General features: G+C 49.8%; 1 protein-coding gene across 3 annotated transcripts in view; it reads left to right on the top strand.

The window, feature by feature from the left end:
* Wbp1l (WW domain binding protein 1 like) overlaps positions 1 to 19497 on the top strand; it is a 57574-nt gene extending 38077 nt beyond the window's left edge. For 2 of the 3 annotated variants that reach the window (XM_051199732.1, XM_051199730.1), the window contains exons 2-4: positions 7495 to 7597; positions 16681 to 16842; positions 18549 to 19497. In XM_051199732.1, coding sequence (XP_051055689.1) covers positions 7495 to 7597; positions 16681 to 16842; positions 18549 to 19291 — 1008 coding nt within the window. In that variant the 3' untranslated portion in view covers positions 19292 to 19497. Of the gene's footprint in view, positions 1 to 7494; positions 7710 to 16680; positions 16843 to 18548 lie in introns of all 3 variants that reach the window. The other variant, XM_051199731.1, reaches the window with a different exon arrangement.
* The last annotated feature ends 2986 nt before the right edge of the window (positions 19498 to 22483 follow it).

Below are 22483 nucleotides of genomic sequence, written 5' to 3'. Positions count from 1 at the left end.
TGATCATGGATTTTTTTTTAGAGGAAATTTTCCATCTCCATTCAGATCCTTTTCATTACCACTCTGTACGAATGTCTCTTTTATCTTCTCTGACCTGTATTTTTCCTTTGAGGGGTGCATCGTTTTGTGATTGGTTTTGTCTTACTATGTAGCCTTGGCTGTCCTGGAACTTGCTATGTAGACCATACCAGGCTTGAACACACAGAGATCATCTGCTTGTGCCTCCTGGGGTCTGGGATGAACAGAGTGCACTGTCACACTCTGTGGGTCCTGTCTTTCTATATTAGGTCTCAGTTTCGCCTCCCTGTTTGAGATTGACCCCAAATCATCAAACTAACCCACTTTGCAGGGCCACCAGAAAAGTCCGTCCTCGTTTCTGGTTGGTTTCTAGTTTCCTTCTATAATTTTTGGTTCCTGGAGAGCTTCCTTGCAGGCTCAGCTATCTAATCAAAACACTATTTTTATATTTCATGGTAGAACTTTTGCCTGCCTGCCCCTGTTGTCCTGCTTGTGTGTCACCCCACACGTTGCCTGGCATATGATTAACGTGAAGGGCATTTGGTGTACAGCTAAGTGATTGGGGGCGGGCAAGGGACTGAACATTTCCACTAGAAGTTTGTTCTCTCTGCAGGAAGAGCCAGAAGGCTCTCCTATGTCCTTCACATCAGACAGCCAAGAGAGCCAGTAAAGGCCCTCAATTTTCCTATTTTTCACTCTTAACCTTTAAAACTTCAGGATTTTCCTAAGGATGTGAGGATGACGTCGGCGGCATCAGGCTCCCAGGGTTTTCCAGCCCCGTAAATTGGCAAATTAAAACCATGCCTGAAGAACCATTACTGCCCAGTGTCTCTTTCTACCATGGCACCGAGAGAGTTCTCATGTTGATTAAATTGACCTTTACCGTGGCTCAGCTAAGAATAGCAACTACAAGACGTGGAAACTGTTACGGACATCGTTAGTCCCACAACTTATGCTACCACTAAAGAAAGGGTGCACTGTTCAGCCTTTTCCTGTCCTGAGAGCGTTCTCGCCAGTCGTGGGTTGGCCTCGATTGGGCCTTCTTTGTGCCACTCTATTTTGTCTGGCGTCTCCTGGAACTGAGTGGTGCCAGGGCTGTACATGTGGCCGTGGAACAGAGATCGCTAATTCACTATCGCTGTTCTTAAGGTGAAGGCCTCGATGTAACAGCAGTTTCTAAAAATGTGTATGGGGGGGGGTGGCGCACGCCTTTAATCTCAGCACTCAGGAGGCTGAGGCAGGCAGATCTTTCTGAGTTCGAGGCCAGCCTGGGCTACAGAGTGTGTGCCAAGATAGGCTCCAAAGCCACACAGAGAAACCCTGTCTCCAAAAATAAAACAAATGTGTATGGGGGTTATGTCTATGTGCACATATGTGTACCGTGTGTGCAGTGCCCATTGAGGCCAAAGGGGGAGTTGGAGCTCCTGGCACTGGAGTCACAAATGGTTGTGAGACACCACGTGGATGCTAAGAATTGAACCCCTGTCCTCTGGAAGAGCAGCCAGTGCTCTTAACCACAGGGTCATCTCTCCAGCCGCAAGAGCACTGAGGTTTTACAGTTCCTTTTTTATATGCCTCTTACCTTTTTTCCCCTCTTCATTTTTATATGGACTTTTAGACGTCTTTCCAGGAGAGGGTATCTGTAGATTCTTTCTTTTGATATTTTTTTTAATATGTTATTTATTTATTATTTGTTCAGTGTTCTACCCACATTGCCTGCAGGCCAGAAGGGGGCACCAGATCTCATTATAGATGGTTGTGAGCCACCATGTGGCTTCTGGGGATTGAACTCAGGACCTCTAGAAGAGCAGCCAGTGCTCTTAACCTCTGAGCCATCTCTCCAGCCTCTTCTTTTGATATTTTATTTTAATTTTATGTATGTGCCTGCAGAACCTGAGCAGGTTAAGGATAACTTTAAAAATGTCAATCTGTCTGTCTTCTCCCTGTATTGTTAGGCCCTGGCTTACCTAAGCGCCCTGGTTTTCCAGCCATCTCCTAGCCAAAGAAGCTTGCTCATAGCATCTTTATACTGGAACATTCTTCTCGTGCCTTTCCTGTAGTTGCATGCTTTCTAATCATCTTCTTCATCCCAAGTGAAGCTTACCTCCCTCCCTGAAGCCATGTAGAGAATGTCTGGGTTTGGCTTTCCAGTCTGTACGTTTTATTGCTATTACACCTGTGTGATTATATCATTGCTTTTTGTTAGACTGCATGCTGGAGGAGGGCTTTGTTCATTTGCCCATTGTGTCCCCCACCCCAGCTCGAGGCTGTCAGTAAATGCTGCAGAAGGGGGGAGGGCCCTCGCACATGCCACAGACGGGAACAGGAAGAGGGGCTTGCGCATGCCCGCAGAAGGGAACGAGAGCCTTGTACACGTTCCATCCCTCACTAGGGTGAACTACTGTTCTGCTCGCTAATGTGTCAAACTGTGGCATTTTGAGCTCAGAAGGTAGCATGCCACCCCTTCACACGGCTTGACGAGAAGTCTGCAAGAGCTGGGCCATTGTCATTTCCATCAAAGGCGAATCCTTGATACTTGTTTGGCTTGAGATTTTCATTTAAGCGGCTGTGGTAAAGTAGGAGAAGAGGCCTCGCTTATTCAGGGAGGCTGAATGGTGAAGCACTCAGGGTCTGGAGTCACGCAAGCTTGGTGGGTTCACTTCTTTGCTTTGGGACTCATTTCCCTGTCTCCACTTACTTCATGTGTCCTTTGAAGTCTCAATAAAGGACCTTGTGGAAAGTATTCAGAACAGCGCTGGCACCTAACAGTGCTTGCCACAGCAGTTACGGTTCCCCTCAGCTTGCCCTGCCTTTGCGGAGAGAGATACATGGCCATCAGCTCATAGTAGCGTGTGATGTCCTGAGATGGGAGAGGAAATGTGGAGACGAGGTTCCAGACCTCACGAAAATCACAGTCCATTCTGCAGTTTACCCTTTGGAAAAGGGAATGAGGGACTTACCATTCAGGCCTGGGCCCATACAGCAAGTGTGTACCATGCTTGTAGAGGCCTGGGGGGAAAGCTTGGGGAGTCACGGGGAGTGCTGGGAATTTTCATATTTCCATTGTGTGCTCTCTAGTTTCTCTTGTATGTGAAGTGCCTGACGGGCCACAGCAGGCTGTCCTGGTTTTGTTGGAGTCAGTGGAAGACAGAGTGCTGTGTGGATGGATGGGCCTCCCTGCCTAGCAGTAATCATGACTCACAGAAAACCCTGATCGTAGCAGGAAGGGGAGGGAAAGCAGCTTTCCAAGGCTTCGTATTAATAAAGCTGCTGCAGGCGTGCGGCTTTGGACCCAGACCCAACTCACTCTCAACTCCTTGAGCTCTGGATGCTGAGCAGGGCGGTCTTTAACCCCCCCTCAGTGCTGGTCTGCGGCTGGGCTGTAGATTACGGAGGGGCAGGACTCCATACCATACGGAGGGGCAGGCTTGAGGGAGAGGAGCCATGGATTTTATAAACTCTGGCTTGTGGACACTGTCGGAGGTGGGATGAGGCAGTGGGTTTGAGGAAAACCAGAGGAGCCTGCACTTAGCGTGTACAAGACCCCGAGTGCTATCCTCAGCACCCAAACCAGCCAGCCAAAAAAGCCTTATGGTTGAAGACGTTACAGGTGGTGCTGACTGAAGACATTACAGGTGGTGTTGACTGGCCCTAGGACAATCATGTGACCTGCCCAAAGTCTTGTTCCTCTGAAGTGGCAGGACTGAGGTGACATCTGAGCCTGCTGGGTTTCTTTCCCGCCACAGGTCTGGCTGGAGGAGCCCATTTCTCATCCCAGTAACCCTCCTTCCCGCTTCCCTGCTACTGACAGCTCCCAGGCCCTTGCCCTGTCTTCATTACTGCTTGCCTCCTTTCCTTTCCCATGGTGCAGAGGGGCAGTTCCCAAGAACAAGACTAGGCAGACTGCAGGGGTCCTGCCTTTGCGGGTGAAGGCAGCCCTGCTTAAGTGGGTTGGAGGAACTGGGTTAAGGGGTGCCGGGACAGCTAGCTCTGTACTGGAGCCAAACAGCAAAGCAGAGTGGGCTCCTGTTTATGGCAGGGGCCAAGAGCAGAGCAGACCCCAGTAGGTCACGAGGGTGTTACTTGTGTAGACTTCAAGTGCGTTCATCGCACGTCATGTAGGACCCGCTGGCCACCTGTGCCTCATCTGCTGGGTTTCCCCATTGCAGAAGGCTCACTGGATTTGGACTTATTTGCTGGGGTAGAGGAAGCATGGCCTGTTTTAAAACTGCATGAATGCTTTGAACTCGCTTTTGCAAACTAGTGCCAAATGAATGGTGTTGGCAGGGAGGGCTTGCTGAGCCTGGAGAGACTTGCTACCCTTACAAAAGGAGTGGTTTGCTCCGAAACCAGAGTGGCCGGCTCTGGAGAATGTAGCCAGCACAGCTCTGCTGGCCACACACATACCGTGCCTCTCTCTGCAGGGGCCTCCAATTGGACAGCCACCTGCTAGACAGTGTTCTGCTTTCGCCGGGCTCGGGAACACAAGAGTAAAGAACTCTGCAGTAATACTGTGAGACTCCCTGTCAGCATTTGCTGCCCTTTGGTGCATTTCCTTCTAAGCTTGTTTATCCTGAAGCAAAGGGGTTCTTTTTTTAAAGTTCATTTTACCTTCTGCTGTGTGTGTGTGTGTGTGTGTGCGTGTGCACATGTCACAGCATATGTACAGAAGTCAGAGGACAACTTTCAGGATTTGGGTGCTCTCCTTTCGTTGCGGGTTTGGGGGCTCAAACTTGGGCTGTCAGGTTTGTGTGACACTTACCCATTGACTCAGTTTACCCATTAAGTCACCTTCTGGCCTAGGCGGAAGACTTTAAAGGGTCAGGGAAACCCTGAGGGTGTGTGGTAGAAAGGATCTGTGCTGAGGAAGGATCTGGTATACCATTCTGCCCTTTCTTCTGTCTTCTCTCTGTAGCTTCAGGTACCTCGGTAGCAGCCCGGCCTCTAGATGCTCACCAGAGTGCTTTGTTTATGCTTGAAGCCAGTGTAGTAAGGTTAGAGCCAACCATGTGACTTGAGTTTCCCCTGGCAGCCGTCTGCTGGAATGTATGCCAATGGGCAGGGGCAGTAGATGCAAATGCAATCCTTCGTGTTGAGTTTCTTTGCTTGAGCAGCATTTTCCTCATAACTTTGAGCTTGTTAAAGATAGGAACAATGTTTTCTTTATCTCTGCGTCCCATTTACCCAAGATGGTGCTTGGCACAGACTGATTATAGTAAATGAAACATTGAAAGCCAGATATGGTAGATGATTTGTGTTAAGTTTCATCATGCATGTGTGAAGTTGCTCAAAATATTTATTAGCAAAGGTTAAGATTGGTTAGTACATTATTTCATGTGTGTGTGTGTATGCGTGATATGTGTGTACCAGTGAGTGTGTCTGCAAATGTGTGCATGTGAAGGCCAGAGGCTGACATTAAGTGTCTTTCTGGATTGCGTTCCACTTCATTTTTTTTAACATATAACTTATTTTATGTCCACTGGTGTTTCGCCTCCTTGTGTGTCTGTGTGAGGGTATCAGAGGCCCTGGAACTGGAGTTACAGACAGTTGTGAGCTTCCATGTGGGTTCTGGGAATTGAACTCAGATCCTCTGGAAGAGCAGCCAGTGCTCTTAACCACTGAGCCATCTCTCTACCCCCTCCTCTTCCTTTTTTGAGATGGCCTCTCACTGAACCTGGCGGTCACCAAATCAGCTAGTCTGACTAGCCAGCAAGCCCCAGGGATCTTTCTAGCCCTATCAGGTTCCTTTCCTCCCTCTATACCTCCTACGGTGTTGCTGGAATCACAGATGTGCACCACCACGCCCAGATTTCCATGTGGGTCCTAGGGACCCAAACTAGTTTCTAATGCTTACACAGTGAGCACACTACCGGCTGAGCTATCTCCAGACTCTGCCTCCTCTTTGAACAGATTCCTACCCTGTATCCTAGGGTTCCACTCACTGTGAAGCCCAGGCTGGTCTTGAGCTCAAAGCAGTCCTCCAGCCTCCGCCTCCAGAATCTTAGGCTCACATATGTGGCCACCATGCCTGGTTGGTATTTTATATTTTTAGTGGGAAATATATTTTTAAAATCTTCACCCCCATCCTCGTCCACCAATGCTATGAATAGAATTTGGCAAAGTGCTATGTAGTTAGTTACTCAGCAGTGCCCTGATGAGGGACAGTATGGATCCTGGATCCAGTCAAGACTTTGAAGAGATTACTCAATAAGTAGAAGTGTTCTAGGAAGTTGGAATTGGGCTAGGCCTCCGGGATAGGTTTGCCACCTTTTCTCAAGAGTAAAGACTCAGGAGTTTTTGTGGTTTTGTTTTGTTTATTTGGGGTTTTTTGTTTTTGTGTATGTTTGTAGCAGGGTCATGTGTAGCCCAGGGTGACTTTAACTTCTGATCTTCCTACCCCCAGCCCTGAAGTTCCGGGGTGACAGGTGTCTAGCATCTTGTTGTTTTAACTTTTTCCCAGTGGCTGTGCCTTAATCTGCTGCTGTTTCAGCCAGTAATTGTGATCTGCAGTCACCAGCCTGTGTCTCTGAAAGTGTCCTGTCTGTTGCCACTCAGTAGCTTTAACTAGATCTCTGCTGTTCTGTTTATAGATAAGGCTCAGGATGCAGAGGCTGGGGTGGCAACCTGCTAGCTCAGAGAGGTTGAGTAGCAACTAGGTGATGTTCTCTCTTTGCTGATGTCTCTCCAGGAGAGCGTCCTTCCACTCTGCCCAACAACAAAATAAAATCATGCCGCTCCAAATCCCTCCCTACTTCCTGTGTCTCTGTCTCTCCCAGATGCCCTCCGATGCTCTATGATTACTTCCTGTCAACTAGTTGCTAATTTAGCCTCCTGACCCAGATGCAAACTCAGGATTCACAGTGTGATCTTATGTTCCCCAACACTATCATTGGTGGTCTAGGCAGTGATGGGTTAAACACACGGTTTTATGCGTTCTAGGCAAGTACTCTGCCAGCTGAGCTACATTCCCAACTGTGTTTTGCTTTCAAACCATCTTTTGAACCTTACTGTTAACAGTCTGGGAGGGAGTTTGGAAGGGGGATTGGAATGACTGACAGGATGGTAATTCTAGAGTCCTGTTTGCATGCAGTATTCGGAAAGTTCTGCAGAAAATGATTCCATTTACTGTTCCTCACTGGAGGGTCGTCACCTTCCTAACAGCTGAGTTTGATACTAAACATGAACTATTTCTCCTTGGACATAGACAGAGCACCACCCCCCTCCTGTCTTAGGGGAACCTCACTTTTTAAACCATGTGCCTTTGTGGTTATGACCATTCCCTAATAAATAAACCTTTGTTTTTCTAAACTCTGCTATGGTCTGGTGGTTCTTTTTATCTTGTTTCCTTAATGGGATAAACGCCAGTGCCATTCAGGGGACAGACAGACTGACTGACCAGTGGAGGGGGTGGGTGAGAAGGCAGGCGGCGGGCACGTGCTGTAATGTAACATGCTCCGTTGCTTGTTGCTTTTGTAGGGTAAGGAAACCTGTGTGGGTACCAACAATCAAAGCTACATCTGTGACACAGGACACTGCTGTGGACAGCCTCAGTGCTGCAACTACTACTATGAGCTCTGGTGTAAGTCCTTGTCCAGGGGGTTCTTGGCATCCCAGGGTCCTGGTTACTGCCCCTGCTCCTTGGGAAACCGCGGGCTGGCCAGCCTTTTCTGATTCTCTTGGGGACAGTGTTGGTGAGTAGAATCTGGATCTGGGTTGCGGAAGTGATTCTTTTCTAGAGGAGGAGGGCTCGGGCACCCTCTGGGCACCGTGGGCTGAAGACGGGAGTACAGTCTGCCTCTTTGGAGGTCGGGGCTGGTAGACAGCACTTCTGCCCTGATCTTTTTTAGAGCTCAGAAGAGACAGGTGTTGACTGCCAGACAGACAGGGCGGAGGATGGGAGCCCTTAGGGCAGAGCGGTCTCAGGTGACAGACACGGTAGTGGAGCAGCAGCAGACTGTCCTCAGATGGTCATGGCCCCTTCCTTGCTCTAAATAAAATCAGATGTTGCACTGGCTTGTCAAGCCATGCCCTTGCTCGCTGTCACTTAGGGACTTCCCCCCCCCCCATCCCCGCCTGCTCCCAGTCAGCGATATGGCAGGAAGGCATCGAGGACTCGTGTTGGATCCCGCAAGGAAATTGGACCCCTGGCTGGGAAGTCTGGTTCCCTGTGAAGCGCTGTGGTCTTTGAAAGCCAGACTGGGTGGGTTCTTCAAATAGAACCTCTTCCCCACCCTCGCCCTTCCCTTTCCAGGGCTGAGGCCGCCAGATCTACAGGGTAGGGTAGGACAGGGCTTGGAGATCCCCACCAAGCCTCCATGTGTGTAAGCAAACGGAGGGGCAGAATTGCTGTTTTCGATGGGTGGGGCTGAGAAACTGAAGGACACCAAGGGCCAGGCAGGTGGACCCACTGTGTTTAAATGTTTTAAAGTGCAGATAACCACAGGGTTCAAATTCCCCCTCCCACCCCTTGTCAAAACAAAAGGCAAAGTCGGGCTGCCAAAAGGCACAGAGCTCCAGTTTGTTTTGCTGGGGCCGGGGCCCAGCCGGCCCCATCGCAGACTGACAGAGCCTCCTGGGCTGCCGGGAGAGCGCACTCAGTAGCCACCAAAATTGGGTCACCAAAGCCGGGGCCAAGAGGTGGGCCAGTAGCAAGGACTGGGAGAGGCAAATGGCAGGAAGATTGTCTGGGGAGAGGGGCTTCTGTCTCATTACCTTCCCGTTTTAGTAGGTTGGGGGGGGGCGGCCTCTTCCCGACTTCTGGGGCCGGTGGAGACAGCAGACTGAGACAATTCAAAGTCTGCCCAGCAGTGGCCTCTGGCAGGAGATGTCCAGCTTTTCTGTCCCTGTCAGGAAATCCTTATGTTTTCCTCCTTATTTGGAGCCCAGCCTTTTCAAGAAGTGTGCAGGACAGGGCCTGAGAGTTGGAATGAACTATGGAGTTCTCAATAAAAGTACACTTGATGTTTTGTTGTTTCATTTGGATTTTTGTTTGCTTTTTAAAGACATTGGTTTTTGTTTTTTGTTTTTTGTTTTTTGTTTTTTTTTTTTTGTATATTGTTGGTCCGGAAGTTGTGGTGTAGCTCGGGCTGGCCGTGAGTTCTAAATTCTGTTACCTCTGCCTCCCGCCCGAGTGCTGGGAAAAAAAAAAAAAAAAAAAAATACGCTTCTTGTGGTTCTAACCCGTGTTCCCTCAGTGTCTTTCACTTTTGCCAGAAATGCTAAAGAAACTGGCTTTGAGTCGTTTCCCACCTCTGCCCCCCTTTCTGTGGGAGAGCCAGTAATCACTGGAAGGTCAGATGAGGTACCGCTTCCTTTCAGGAGAAAGGCCCTGGGGATGCCGTCCCCACCAGCCCTGTTACCTCTACTGAACTGAACTTGCCTGTGTCCTGAGGACTGCAGGACGATGTGCTGACCTGGAGTTTGGTTCAGCAGGCTTTCACATTGCCCTGAGCCCGCCCGTGTGAGGTGGGAACAGGTGTCCCTGCATCCCGTGTCTGAGACCTCAGGAACCTGCATTTGTGCTTGGGTTCACTATGCTACCAGCCTGTATCCCAGGGGTCTTAGACCACGGTTTGTAGCAGAGGTGTATTTAAATATAGATTTCCAGGCCCTGCTCCCTGCAGGCCTGAGCCAGACCTGAGAGTATGCAATTCTAGCAAGCTCTTAACTGATGCCACGGCCTCTCCTGGTTCAGACACGGGTAAGGGCATTAACTCTTGCACTGGGAGGTAATAGAGCAGAGGCGATGGAGCGTGGGCTGGCGGCACAGAAGTGTGGCGTGCATGTTACGCGTCTGCCAGTTCACCTTCAGAAGGAATTTGCTTTGGCCAGCTGAGATCTGGGCGGTGTGTGTGAGAAGGTGTCCTTTGAAGGGTCGAGAGGACTTTACACATTCCGGAGACTGTTGTCAGCCAAGGCTCTATAGGAGAGAGCCACTGTCCCGAGCCTGTGGGGCTCACCTAAGAGAGGTGCGATATAGGAAACATTTATAGATAGCTAAGTAGGGTCTGCATCTGTGGGGTACTCACGCTGTCCCTGTCTTGGAGCTGGAGGTGTTCACTCTGTTGTTTGTAGCTGAGAAGTGGCAGCCGCTCTCCATCTTAGGTGTTCTAAGGGCTAAAGCTGGAAGGAGGAGAGGGCACAGGCCATAGAATCACAAAGGGCTTTTCTGCATGCTTCATGTCCCTGAAACAGATCGAGCAAGGGGACCCCAGAAATGCAGGAGTACACGCAAAGCCAAAACAAACAAACAAACAAACAAACAAACAAATAGGCCTGAAGCGAGGGTTCCTGCCCTGCCCACGGCTCCTTTCCATTCTCCAGAACTCGTTTCCCAGGGAAGTCAAAGCTGGACTTCCTGTCCCTGAGATGGTTTGTAGAAATTTTACTCAAGTGTCAGGTTTCCCTGGTCTGAATTTCAGCCCAGAGAAAAGATATGGTTTCTTAAGATGACAGGAAAGAGACTGTTAGCAATCTACTTAGTGGTAGTGGGCAAATACTCACTCCTGGGTTTTTTAGTTAGTATATGGGAAACTGTGTTTGTGGGGCACTATGTGATTGATATTTCAACATGTGCACATGTGCATTTCTCTTTTATCTTAGAAACACAGTTGAGCTCATATTAAGGCCAACTTAAGACATTTAGCTCTTGAGCACATTGGCTACCAGGGAGCATCCTTCCAAGCCCTTGTTGAAGCACATCTCCCTAGTGGTCCAGGCCCCTGGACACGGGCAGGGTGGTCAGAGCACGACAGCCCATATCAGCGCACGACAGCCCATATCAGAGCACGACAGCCCATATCAGCGCACACAGCACCTTGTTCACAGCAGGGGCTCAATAAATAGGAGTGGCCTGATTTTTTTTCCACAGAATTCTGCCAAGAACAGAACCTCAAAGCAGACTTTGGACCTAATCCTAACCCATGTTTTTTATGGAATAGTTTTCGGGGAGGGGTCAAAGAGGGTTTCAAGGAAATCCTGGCCATCTGCGGTTATGCCTGCAACAACAACAGCTATAACAGTAAGCCAGGGATTGCATAGTACATAGGCGCGGCTTGGAGTGTCCCACATGTGTTACCTCGGGCCTTCAGGGGACCAGAGACCATTGTTCTCCTCATTTTACAGACAAGGGGAATAGAAACAAAGTCCCCTGGGTCCGGAGTTGTTGAGAACTGGGATCTGAACCTACAGAGCTGTGTTCACCCTTACAGGACAGTTGGTTTATATTTAGTTCAGATGACATTGCAAGCCTCTAGAATCTGCGTTTCCCAAATTCAGGGGTTTTGAGTAGCGTCAGGGCAGAGGTCCCCGATGAGGAATGTTAGAGCCAAGGGAGGCTCCCCCATCTCGTGAGAGGAAGGGGGACTAACTATGTGTGCTCTGGCTCCCCGGTGGGGAGTTTCCTGTCAGTCTAGGAGTGGTGTTTTCCCAAGTCTGTCCTGAACTCTGGGGCACATGACTCAGTTCCTACATGGGACTGTGATTGTTTTTAAAAACATGTTTTCCATTTAGCTTAGCATGACAAATGCTCCACGCAACAAGGTCATAACCTGGGGAGACAGGGAGGAGTCCTCTGGCTTGGTGTGTGTTTGGGGAACATAGGATAAAGTTTTGTTTTGTGCTCTTGTATGCCCTTGATTAGACTCAGCTTCTCAAAACCTTTCTTCCCGATAGGCACGCTAGTATACACCTGTGATCCCAGCACTTGGGAAGCGGAGGCCCCAAATTTGATGCCAGCTGCAGTTAAATATAGCAATATCCTGTCTTAAAAACAAAAGCAATAAAAACCTACCTTCTTTTGAAACCTAGCTAAGTTTTAAAATTAGTTGGGCCCCACTGGGACTAATCTGATATCCCAACACTGCTTAAAGTTCTTCGCAGCCTTCGCTGGCGTGACCCCAGGACAGTTCAGTGTGTGTGGCCGCATCAGATGGCCCTCTGCCTGCCTTCCCAGCAGATGGCACCAGCTCGTGGTCCGTTCCCCTGTCCCTAGATTGACACCTAGTGTGCTGCAGGACCGTGTCTACTCCTTATGTTTGTCCTTGTTGTGAGTCCTGTGGTCCTGGGTTAGAAACTAAGAGAGTTTACCCAGTTTGATACAGATGTGGCCTCACACAGCTGGTGTATGGCAGAGAGTTTTGCGGGAAATGTGGGCTAAGGCTGCGGGTGTGACTTACTGGTAGGGCATGCACGAGGTCCTGGAGTCTGTTCCCAGGCCCGTGATAAGGAAAAAGGTAAAGAGAGAAGAGAAAGTAGGCGTATGGACTTTCACTAACATGGCTGCTTCATTCACTTCTTCCCCTACTTACCTTCTGGTCTTCTTAATTTTTCCTTTTGCCTTTTTTGAAAAAAAAGTTTTTCCTGTGCCACTGCAGTTAAGGGTCCTCTGCCCCTTCATATCAAGAGCCCCTTTAAGACTCCTCCTCATGAGGTCGATAAGATGGCTCAGCTGGTAATTGCTGATTCCAGACTGTCGTGGTGGGAGCAAAGAACCAACTCTACCAAGTTGTCGTCTGACCTTTATACATGCGCTGTGAGTGTGCACAGCATAAACAAAAATGGATTCCTGAGAACCACTTAAATAGAAAACCCGTGAGCACACTGGCGGTGGGGACAGGCTAGGTTTTGCTGCAGGGAACACACAGATGTCCAAAATCCCAGTGACTGAAACCAACAGGTCTCTCTCTCTCTCTCTCCCTCTCTCTCTCTCTCCCCCCCCTCTCTCTCTAACTTTTGTTTTTTTTTTTTTTTTTTTTTTTTTTTTTGAGACAGGGTTTCTGTTACAAGTAGGGTTTTCCCTGCCAGTTCAGGTTTATTTGTAGCTTTGGAGCCTGTCCTGGAACTCACTCTGTGTACTAGGCTGGCCTCGAACTCACAGAGATCTTCCTGCCTTTGCCTCCCGAGTGCTGGGACTAAAGGCGTGCGCCACCACTGCCCAGCTTTCTTTTTCATTCTTACTGTTTGTCCATGGAAGGTGGAATGAGGGCTTTGTTCCTGCTTGAGCTTGTCTTTATAGCCCAGAGCCAGAAATGACTGACTGGCTGGAATGCTGATGGAAAGCCGATGGAGGGCTTTCACACAAGAAACACTCTAGTCTCTAAATGACGGACCGCTTAGTTTCTGACAGTAGGCAGAATTAGTCCCATAACTTCCCACACACACATAGAGGCCAGGAAGTTCAGCCCTGCCTATGCACCCAAAGGCAGAGAACAGGGATCTTTGGTGAACATGGAAAGGAGCGTGTGGGATTTCTCTAGTTTGTCGAGACAGCCCAGGACGGCTCGGACCTGGAGATCTTGCCTCCGTGCTGGAGCACCACGTTAGAGGCGTGTGTCACTACATCAGCCTGAGATTTTCTTTACTAATAGTGGCGATTAAAGCAGAGGTTGTGAGAGCTGAGAGTAATGCCTTGGATCACATATATTAAAGCTTAGAAAATGGAGAGGATGAGGAAGTACTGGGGAAATGATCCCAGTAAAAATAACATTAGATGCTGATTTTAAAGTCGAGCTGTGGGGTGGGGGTAGGAACAGGGGAGCAGGCTTAGAGTTAGATCCCCCTGGAGCTAGAGTTACAAGCAGTTGTGGGGGTTACATGCCACGTGGGTCCTGGGAACCAAACTTGGCTCCTTTAAAAGAACAAGTGTTGGGCTGGAGAGATGACTCAGTGGTTAAAGAGCACTGGCTGCTCTTCCAGAGGACCAGGGTTCAATTCCCAGCACCCACATGGCAGTTCACAACTGTCTGTAACTCCAGTCCCAGGAGATCAGACACTCTCATTCAGACATAGATGTAGGCAAAACACCAATGCATATCAAATAAATAAATTATTAAATCCTTAAAAAAAAAAAAAAAACCCTACCCACCCCCTGTTTGTAATATAAGCATCTCACTGAGATCCTTCTGTTTCCTTGGCATGAGTGCTTGAGTTATAAAGTATACACGCGCACGCGCACGCGCGTGCACACATTTGTACTTTCCTAGAAAGAAATGCAGTGTACTATGTGTCATCTATAAGTAATGTCAGATATGCCGTATGCTGTATGCAAAGTATACTCTGGACACTTGGAGCACTCAGAAGAAGGAAGGTATTGATGCCAGCTTGGCTGTATAGTGAGACTCCACCTTAAAACAAACACATAAGCCCCCAAATAAATGAGCTCCATTATAACCTAAAAAGATAACGGCAACTTGGCATATAAGGCTATTAGCATACTTCATACTTTATTACCATTCTGTGACTCCATTGATCTTACTCAAATTAAACTAATAAGACCAAAAGGTCGTACAGAAGAAACTGGGAGCGGCCAGGTGTTGCAGTACGCACCTGTTTTCTAGCCCTTGGGAGGGGAATGGAGGGTCAGGACTTCAAGGCCAGCCCCAGCTTTGAGGCCAGCATGTACTGTGTGAGAGCCTGTCTCAGAAAGGGAGAGGCTACTTTATGGTACTTATAATCTTACTATCAGGGATTGTACATATCAAAAACAATATTGTCTGCAAACAACCCTTAGAAGTAGTCTTAAAGACAAGTCACATGTGACTCTATTTCTAGAGGAACTAAAGACCTCCGTAGAGAGGCTGGGCGTAGCTCGGGTGCTAAGTGTTGCCTCATGTGCTGGGGCCTGTTCCATCCCCAGCTCTGAATCGCTGAGTGTGGCAGTGTGGCTCATACACCAGTAACCTTAGCTCCTGGGAGGTGGAGACAGAAGATCACAAGTTCAGGGCCACCCTCTGCTGTGCACCTGGGCTCATCAGGTAACCTTAGCTGGTTTGGAACTCACCACATAGACCAGACTAGCCTTCACCTCACAGATCTGCCTGTCTCTGTATTTACCAGGGCTGGTGAGATGTCCCAGTGGGTGAAAACAGTCGGTTGTGCGAGCTTGAGGACTTGAGCTCTGTTCCCGGAACTCACGGGCGGGGTGGAAGCAGACACCTATCTCCCAGAGGTTACCCCCTGACCTCTGTGTGTGTATGCACGGCCCTCATACTCCTGCACTGATACATTATACATACATGGAGTAATTTTTAAAATCTGTTTGATAATTTCATGCCTACACATAACATATTTTAATCAAAACAACCCTATGCAATTATTTTCAGAAATAAATTTATCATTTGAAAAAAATACAGCCAGCTGGGATAAATTTATTGTTTGAAAAAAATAAAAGTCAGCTGGAAGGTGGCGGCATATGCCTTTAATCCCAGCACTCAAGAGGCAAGAGAATCTCTGATCTACAGAACGAGTTCTAGGACAGCCAAGGCTACAGAGAGAAACTTTGTTTTGAAAAAACCAACCTTGCCCCCTCCCCCAAAAAAGACCCAGAAAAGACCTGTAAAAATAAACTAGTCATTTTTTTAATTGAATTTTTTGTAGTCTCATAATTAAAAGAATAAAACAATTGAAAATGCTCCAGGCATCTCTGAGTTCCAGGCCAGCCTGGGCTACACAGAGAAACCCTGCCTCAAAAACAAACAAGCAAACAAATAAAAGAAAAAGAAAAACACGACCTTAAATTTCTCCTAATGTTATCTCATTGTTTGGGGCTGGAGAGCCGACTCTATGATTAAGAGCACTTGTTGCTCTTATGAAAGTCCTGGGTTCAGCTCCCAACATCTGCATGGATTCTCACAACCATCTGTAACACCAGTTCCAGGAGAGCCAACGCCCTCCCCGGACAGCCAAGGGCACAAGGTGCCAACATACATGCAAGCAAACACGCAAACACGCATACATGTTCGGTTTGTTAAAAGTCGTTATTCTTGTTTTTCCTTTCAGTCTTTCTCCTATTCATGTCTGTAGAGATTTAAGCAAAAGTGGACCACTGGGTTTTTCCAAGGGTTTAAAAGCCCTTTCTGTTCTAAATTGGGGAGGTGTTCTCATACTGGGGTTCACTGAGTCAGTGGGAAATGAGAGGGCCATGGACTTAAACTCCACATGCCCTGGAGGAGGAAAGGGAAGCTGCCCGCACAGGCTTACGGGATGGGGGAGTGGTTTGTCACGGCTGTGGGAGATGGAATTATACCAGATTATAGATAGTGCAGGAAGTCATTTACACTCTCCAGGGAAGAGCAGGGCCCGAGGCAATTCAAACTTTTCCATCTCTCCGTTTCATGATTGCAGTTTACAGAGGCGCACATGAAAATCCCTCATCTTGTTTGTCATCAGGTGAACCCTAAGAAGGTTTTTCTTTTTGGCTTTTCAAGGCAGGGTTTGTCTATGTAGCTCTGGCTGTCCTAGAACTTGCTTTATAGACCAGGCTGGCCTTGACTCACAGCCATCCACCTGCCTCTGCCTCCCGAGTGCTGGGATTAAAGGTGTGGGCCACCACCAACTGGCCTTAGCGCTCTTATGTGGGGGCTGCTCTGGAGTCTGCGATTGCTGAGCTTCTGGGCTGGGGTAGAAAAGGGAAGACAGGTACCAAGAAAGTCCAAAGTATTTTGTCCAGGATCTCTTATTAATGCCCACTACATTTACAAAAAGCTTGACCTTCCTTTTGTCCCGAGCACCTTTCCCTGTAGTAAACACATTTTGAACGTGTGGCTTGACATACAGTGACAGGGTGAGGCCTGACTGGCACCGTCTAGACCTTGTTTGAGAGCTGCTCCATGTCACTGATCCTCACCGCGCGTGTGCCTCTCTGTCTTGCTCCTCACCTCCCAGGGTTCTGGCTAGTGTGGACCATCATCATCATCCTGAGCTGCTGCTGTGTCTGCCACCACCGCCGAGCCAAGCACCGCCTTCAGGCCCAGCAGCGGCAACATGAAATCAACCTGATCGCCTACCGGGAAGCTCACAACTACACAGCGCTGCCTTTCTACTTCAGTACGTTCACCGCAGCTCGCCTCCCCCACCCTCCCGACCTTAGTGGCATAGAGCCAGGGCCCAAGTGGTCCATCGGTGGCTGGGACCCCTGGGGAAGGATGCCCCCGTTGCTCCACCCAGAGTCTGGAGGATCACACTACAGTTGTGTCCTCAAAGTCCGTGGGACCATTCCCAAGCTCACAGTAAGGCAGCCAGGTCTCATCCTTTAACAGGCATGCATGGATACATACATACAATATGCATATATTTTATACATACTTATATAAGTTAATATAGGGCCTCACATAGCCCAGTTAACCTCAAATTCCCTGTGGAACCTGAGAGTGACCTTGAACTGGATTTTTTTAGGCACATAGGCAATGGAAGTATAATTTTAGTGGCTTGGGACCTGGCACTCATCAGCCTGGATCCCTCCTGTTTGGCTTCCTGCCACATGCTGTCCCTTACAGAGTCTTCATGGAAGAGGCGGATAGAAGGGGCTGCACTGGGACTTTGTGAGAACCAAGACACTTGGTGACGTAACTGCAATCCTTATATTGGAATTTCCCATACTGTGATCTCACAGGCTCCGTGGAGGCCTGCCCGCCCCAGCGAGGCATCTTGTCTTAAGCCATCTGGCACATTATACAAAATTATGGTGTCACAAATGTTTGGATTTCCATAGCTGGACAAGTTAGTTGCTTAGCATGGTGTCTTATGTATAGTTAAAGTGCTCAATTGCTATCGGTTGCTGTTAGGGTTTTGAATGAGGTGATCCAGGCCTCTGGACATTTAGGAGGAAACTCACCCCTGACTGGTAACCCACCACTCCTGAGCCGAGTCAAGATTCAGCCTGTTTTATCTTTCCAAATTATCTTCAACCATACCATAGTGAAAGAGGTGATCTGGATTTCTTACCTTCAGGGGAAAAAGACCCTGTACTTGAGATAACTGAGCGGGTGGGGAAAGTGTGTGGCCTAAGGACAGATGGAGGATTACCGTCTGAGCAAGAAACGCGGGGCCAGCACTGGAGAGACAGCTCAGTGGTTAAGAGAGAGCATGTACTTATCTTGTTGATGACCCAAGTTTAGTTTCCCCCATCATGGATCACGGTCATCTGTAACTCAGGTTCCGGCCATCAAACACCCTCTTCTGGCAGCCTTAGGTACTGCACTTAGGTGTATCCTTTCTCTACTTCCCCAACCACACACAAAGCTAAAAGAAAGGAAGAAGCTTGGGGCTTGTGTGTCGTGGGAAACAGGCCCATTCTAGGAAGAGTTTGTGTCCCAGCCAGCTCACCACACCTGCGCCCCTCGTCCCTTAACCCCGGGAAGGTCCTTGCTCTGGCAACCGCATCAGGGGTTCTCAGGGATAGCATCAGGTCACATCCACACTGTTCTTCCTCCAGGCCCGTGGGTTGTGACCCATTTCCGAATGACCCTTTCATAGGGGTCACACATCAGATGTCCTGCATAACATTTATTTATATGCCGATTCATAACGGTAGCAGATTTATAGTTGTGAAGTAGCAGCAAAAACAGTTCGTGGTTGGGGGTGGCCACCGCATGAGACGCCACTAAAGGGTCGCAGAGTTATTAGGAAGGTTAAGAGTCACCACTTGACGGCCCTGCTTCAAGAGGTCAGAGGGGACAACACCATGTTCAGTGTGAGCTTTGCCAGGGTGCTGGCCAGTGTGGTAATTTCTCCTCCCTACCTCTTTGTTTTAGGGTTTTTGCCAAACTATTTACTACCTCCTTATGAGGAAGTGGTGAACAGACCTCCAACTCCTCCCCCACCCTACAGTGCCTTCCAGCTACAACAGCAGCAGCTGCTGCCGTCTCAGGGTGGCCCTGTGGGTGGTAACCCGCCAGGCGCTGACCCGCCCCAGGGCTCCCAGGGAGCCCAGAGCAGCCCTCTGTGTGGATCCAGGAGAAGCAGCATGAGGCCCCCAAGTGGCGCTGACCCTCAGCCCTCTGAAGCGCCCGCTGACCGGGCGGCCGCCAAAGCCCCCGGGATGGAGTCCAGTGGCTCAGTGGCCAGCCATCAGGAGCTGGCCCCGGGGGCCTTCCTGGACAGGGATTCCGAGTGTAAGGAGGAGCTCCTGAGAGAGTCAAGTCTGGAGCCTGGTAGCGCACCCTCCGACAGCAAAGACAAGACACCTGGCAGACATCGCCGCTTCACAGGTGACTCGGGCATTGAGGTGTGTGTGTGTAACCGGGGTCACCATGATGATGGCCTCAAAGAGTTCAGTACACTCATAGATGACGTCCTGGATGGGCCCCTGGACTTCTGTGACAGTTGTCATGTACGGCCTCCCGCTGACGAAGAGGAAGGGCTCTGCCTGTCATCTGAGGAGCAGGCTCGAGAGCCGGCTCACCCCCACCTGCCACGGCCGCCTGCCTGCCTGCTGCTAAACACCATCAATGAACAGGACTCTCCGAACTCACAGCACAGCAGCTCCCCTAGCTAGAACTGGCCCTGCCTGCACCCGAGAGCTTGACAGACAGCCAGGGTAGGGACACCCACAAGAGAAGCATTAAGTGACTTCAGAAGTGGTGGCACAACCACTTTGTCTTTTCATTTTTTCCCTCCTGTCCCACTCTGACCACGTCTCCAGGTACAACAAGTCTGGAGTGTGGATGCCTCCTCCCCCACAAAAGCACAGTGTTGTAGGAGCCTGAGACTCTGGTTCTGGGACCCATTCTGCACCCTTCTTTTCAGAGCTGTATCTCGCCTACTTGCTTGGCTGAGAAACAAGTGTCTGGAAAAGCCCCCAGGATCGGGGCCAGGGCTCGGTTCCAAGATGGTTCTAGGTGACGGAGTGGATTCGTAAGAGACCTTCGCTGTGTCTCAGTCTGGGAGAGACGGTGTATCTTGGCCCTGAGTGAAGAAAGAAACCCTCAGGGGCCCCGTGGCTGCCACCGGCGGCTGGCATTGGTCTAATCCTGTGGGAGGGTGAAAGCCGATGGACAGGTTGGTGAGGGCTGGTTGGTCTGGCGAGCCCCGGGTGGAGATTGCACCTCTGTGCATTGGAGAGGGGGCCCGTCCTGGCAGGCTTTGGCTGGCTTTGGCCCGGTTCAGGTGTAGGCGCTTATACTGTGTTCTTTGTGTTCTCCTTGAAAAACAAACAACAAAGGCTAGCTGGAAAGAAGAACGTGTCAGTGGGCAGGCAAGAATCCTCTTTTGGACAAAGGAATTCCGTAGCTGTCCCTCAGGTTGAATTTCCAAGAGTCTGGCTGTGGTTGGGCCAGGAGGAGAGTGTGGTAGTCCTGGGCCTTCTGTGAGTGGAGGGCTAAGTCTGATGTCTGGTAGAGATATGGCACCTTCCACCCCTGCCCTTTGTCTATTCCCACAGGAGACAGTGGTCCCCGGCCATCCTGAACAGAGTGTGCAGCCTCTACCTGTCCTCTGTAAGCAGATGGACTAAGGAAGTTGTGTGCTCTGGGTAAGGCGGCCTCATAGCCTGGCCCTCACACAGAATTTTCTCTTTAGGTATCCAAGTCTGTTGTTTGCGTGTTTGTTCGTTTTAAACTGACCACTTGGAAGAATGCCTTGGTTATCTGTGGTTCTTGTGGCTGCCCCTGCCCCGAGCCTGTCGGAGAGGAGTGCCTTACCCTCCCGGACAGCCTGTGTGCCTGTCCTCTGGCGCTAGAGGCCCAGCCGTGCTTGGATAGGAAAAAGGAGCGTAGTAGCAGCCGAAGTGAACATTCCCCACCCAGCCCCGTTCATACTAAAAGTTTGGTTTCCCCTGCTCTTGAACGATGATATGTAGACTTCGGCACTGTCATTCTAGTGAGAAAAGGAAAAAAGGAAGAAAAGAAAATCCATCTGTAAACACACAGACAAATCTGAGGCTGTGAGGTAATGTGTGTCTGCGTTTGGATGCCACAAACCAAAATCCTTGTCGAACAAAAGTGAAGTCTACACAGTAATGTTGGATGATTTGTGTGTATGTGTCTGTGTGTGTGTCTGTGTGTGCGTGCACACGCGTGCAAGTTGTGTGTGGCCCCAAGCCCTGTGTTCCTGTGAAGATACTTTGAATGACCATTCTGCTCACGTTAACCCCATGTTTGGAGCACATATGGCCCTCTCAAGGTAATTTATTTTACACATTTACTGTTTACCGAACAAATGTCTGGCTGAACTCGGGTGTCGCCGGCAGCGCCTGTGTTTGCCGGACTGCCCTCCAGGGAGAGGCGTCTTTCTCGCTCATCACTGCGATTTGCACATTGCCCCACGGACACTCAGGCCTGCATTCTGTTCCCTGGACGTGGAAACATTCTGAACCAGCGTCCCTCCCTCTGCTGCGTTCAGACAGAAGCTTGATTGAGTCTGGAGTGACAAGCTTGGACTGGTTGTGACTCAGACATCGACCTGCCCGGGAACACCAGGAGTCTCTGGCAGACAGACACCTTGATGCCACAAGCATGCACCTCCTCTGCCGAGGTCTAGAGGGTCGGTATGTGGCCAGAGGGCCCTGAGCTGCAACCCTCACACACCTTTCCCACTTCCTTCTTGTTAAAATCCCAGACAACTCGAAAGTCAATCTCCCCAAACTCTAGTTAACTGATGATGAGGTGGGACCCTCTCCAGTTTCTTTTCCCCTGCCTGGCAGCATGGGGTGCTGGCCTGAGTGCGGACCAGCTTCACTGAAGCACCCGTCAAAGTGACCGAGCCACAGTCCGGCCCCTGCCGCTGCAGGCCGCACTGACGCTCAGAGAGAGCACAGGAAGTACCAGGCCAGGGAGACTTGGCTGAGTTGGGTTCCCAGGCAAAAGGGAGGAGGGGGTAGGCAGACGGCTTGGTGCTACAGTCAGCTTTGCAGCCGCTAACACATTCCTGTGTGAGGCACGTCAGCGTCCGTCAGTCATTGTGAATATGTGTATCTTAAGCAATAAGAGTCCGCTGCTCAGAGTCCCTGGGCAGGCTGGGCAGGCTGGGTGACGCACACCCTGTGCTGTGATCGTTGTGAAGACAGTGACTGTAACCACTGTGGGACGCCCTGATAAAGTCTGCCCCAAACACTCTGCTGCAGTTTTCTTTGCCACACGTCATCCTTTCTCCCCAGACGTCAGCGGTTAAGGATGGGGTCCTGGGCAGTGGGGCTGCTGCTGAGTCCGTTCTCGATCCTGAGACTTTCCTCCACATTCCATTCCTGATACCCAATCCCAAAGGCAGAGACAAGTGTTGCCAGAGTCCCCAAAGCCAGATTGGTTGGGGGGCTTTTTATTTTTTAGATTATTTTGTACGTGTGGGTGTCTTTGCCTGTGTATGACAGTGCACCACATGCATGCAGTACTCATGGAAGCCACAAGAGGGCATCATCCCCTGGGACAGATGGCTGTGAGCTGCCTGATGCACACTGGGAAGTGAGCCTAGGTCCTCTGCAAGAATAGATGCTGTAAACCACCGAGCCACCTCTCCAGCTCTGGTTTAAGGTTTCGGTATTTGCGGTAAGATCTCACTGTAGGCCAGACTGTCTAGAAACTTGGCTCATGGTTGTCCTCCTGTTGCAGCCCCCCCCCCCCCCGAGCTGGGATTGGGAGTGAGCCACCACACTCTGATACACTGTTTTGTACCCAGCATATGCTGGAATCTAGGAAGAGGTGACATAAGCAAGAGCCACATGCCCCATTCTCCTGAGCTTATAGGTAAGATGGCA

Source organism: Phodopus roborovskii, unplaced genomic scaffold (assembly GCF_943737965.1).
Source record: "Phodopus roborovskii unplaced genomic scaffold, PHOROB, whole genome shotgun sequence".
Lineage (NCBI taxonomy): Eukaryota > Metazoa > Chordata > Mammalia > Rodentia > Cricetidae > Phodopus > Phodopus roborovskii.
Note: the sequence above shows the minus strand (reverse complement) of the source record. Positions and strands in the feature narration are given on the sequence as shown.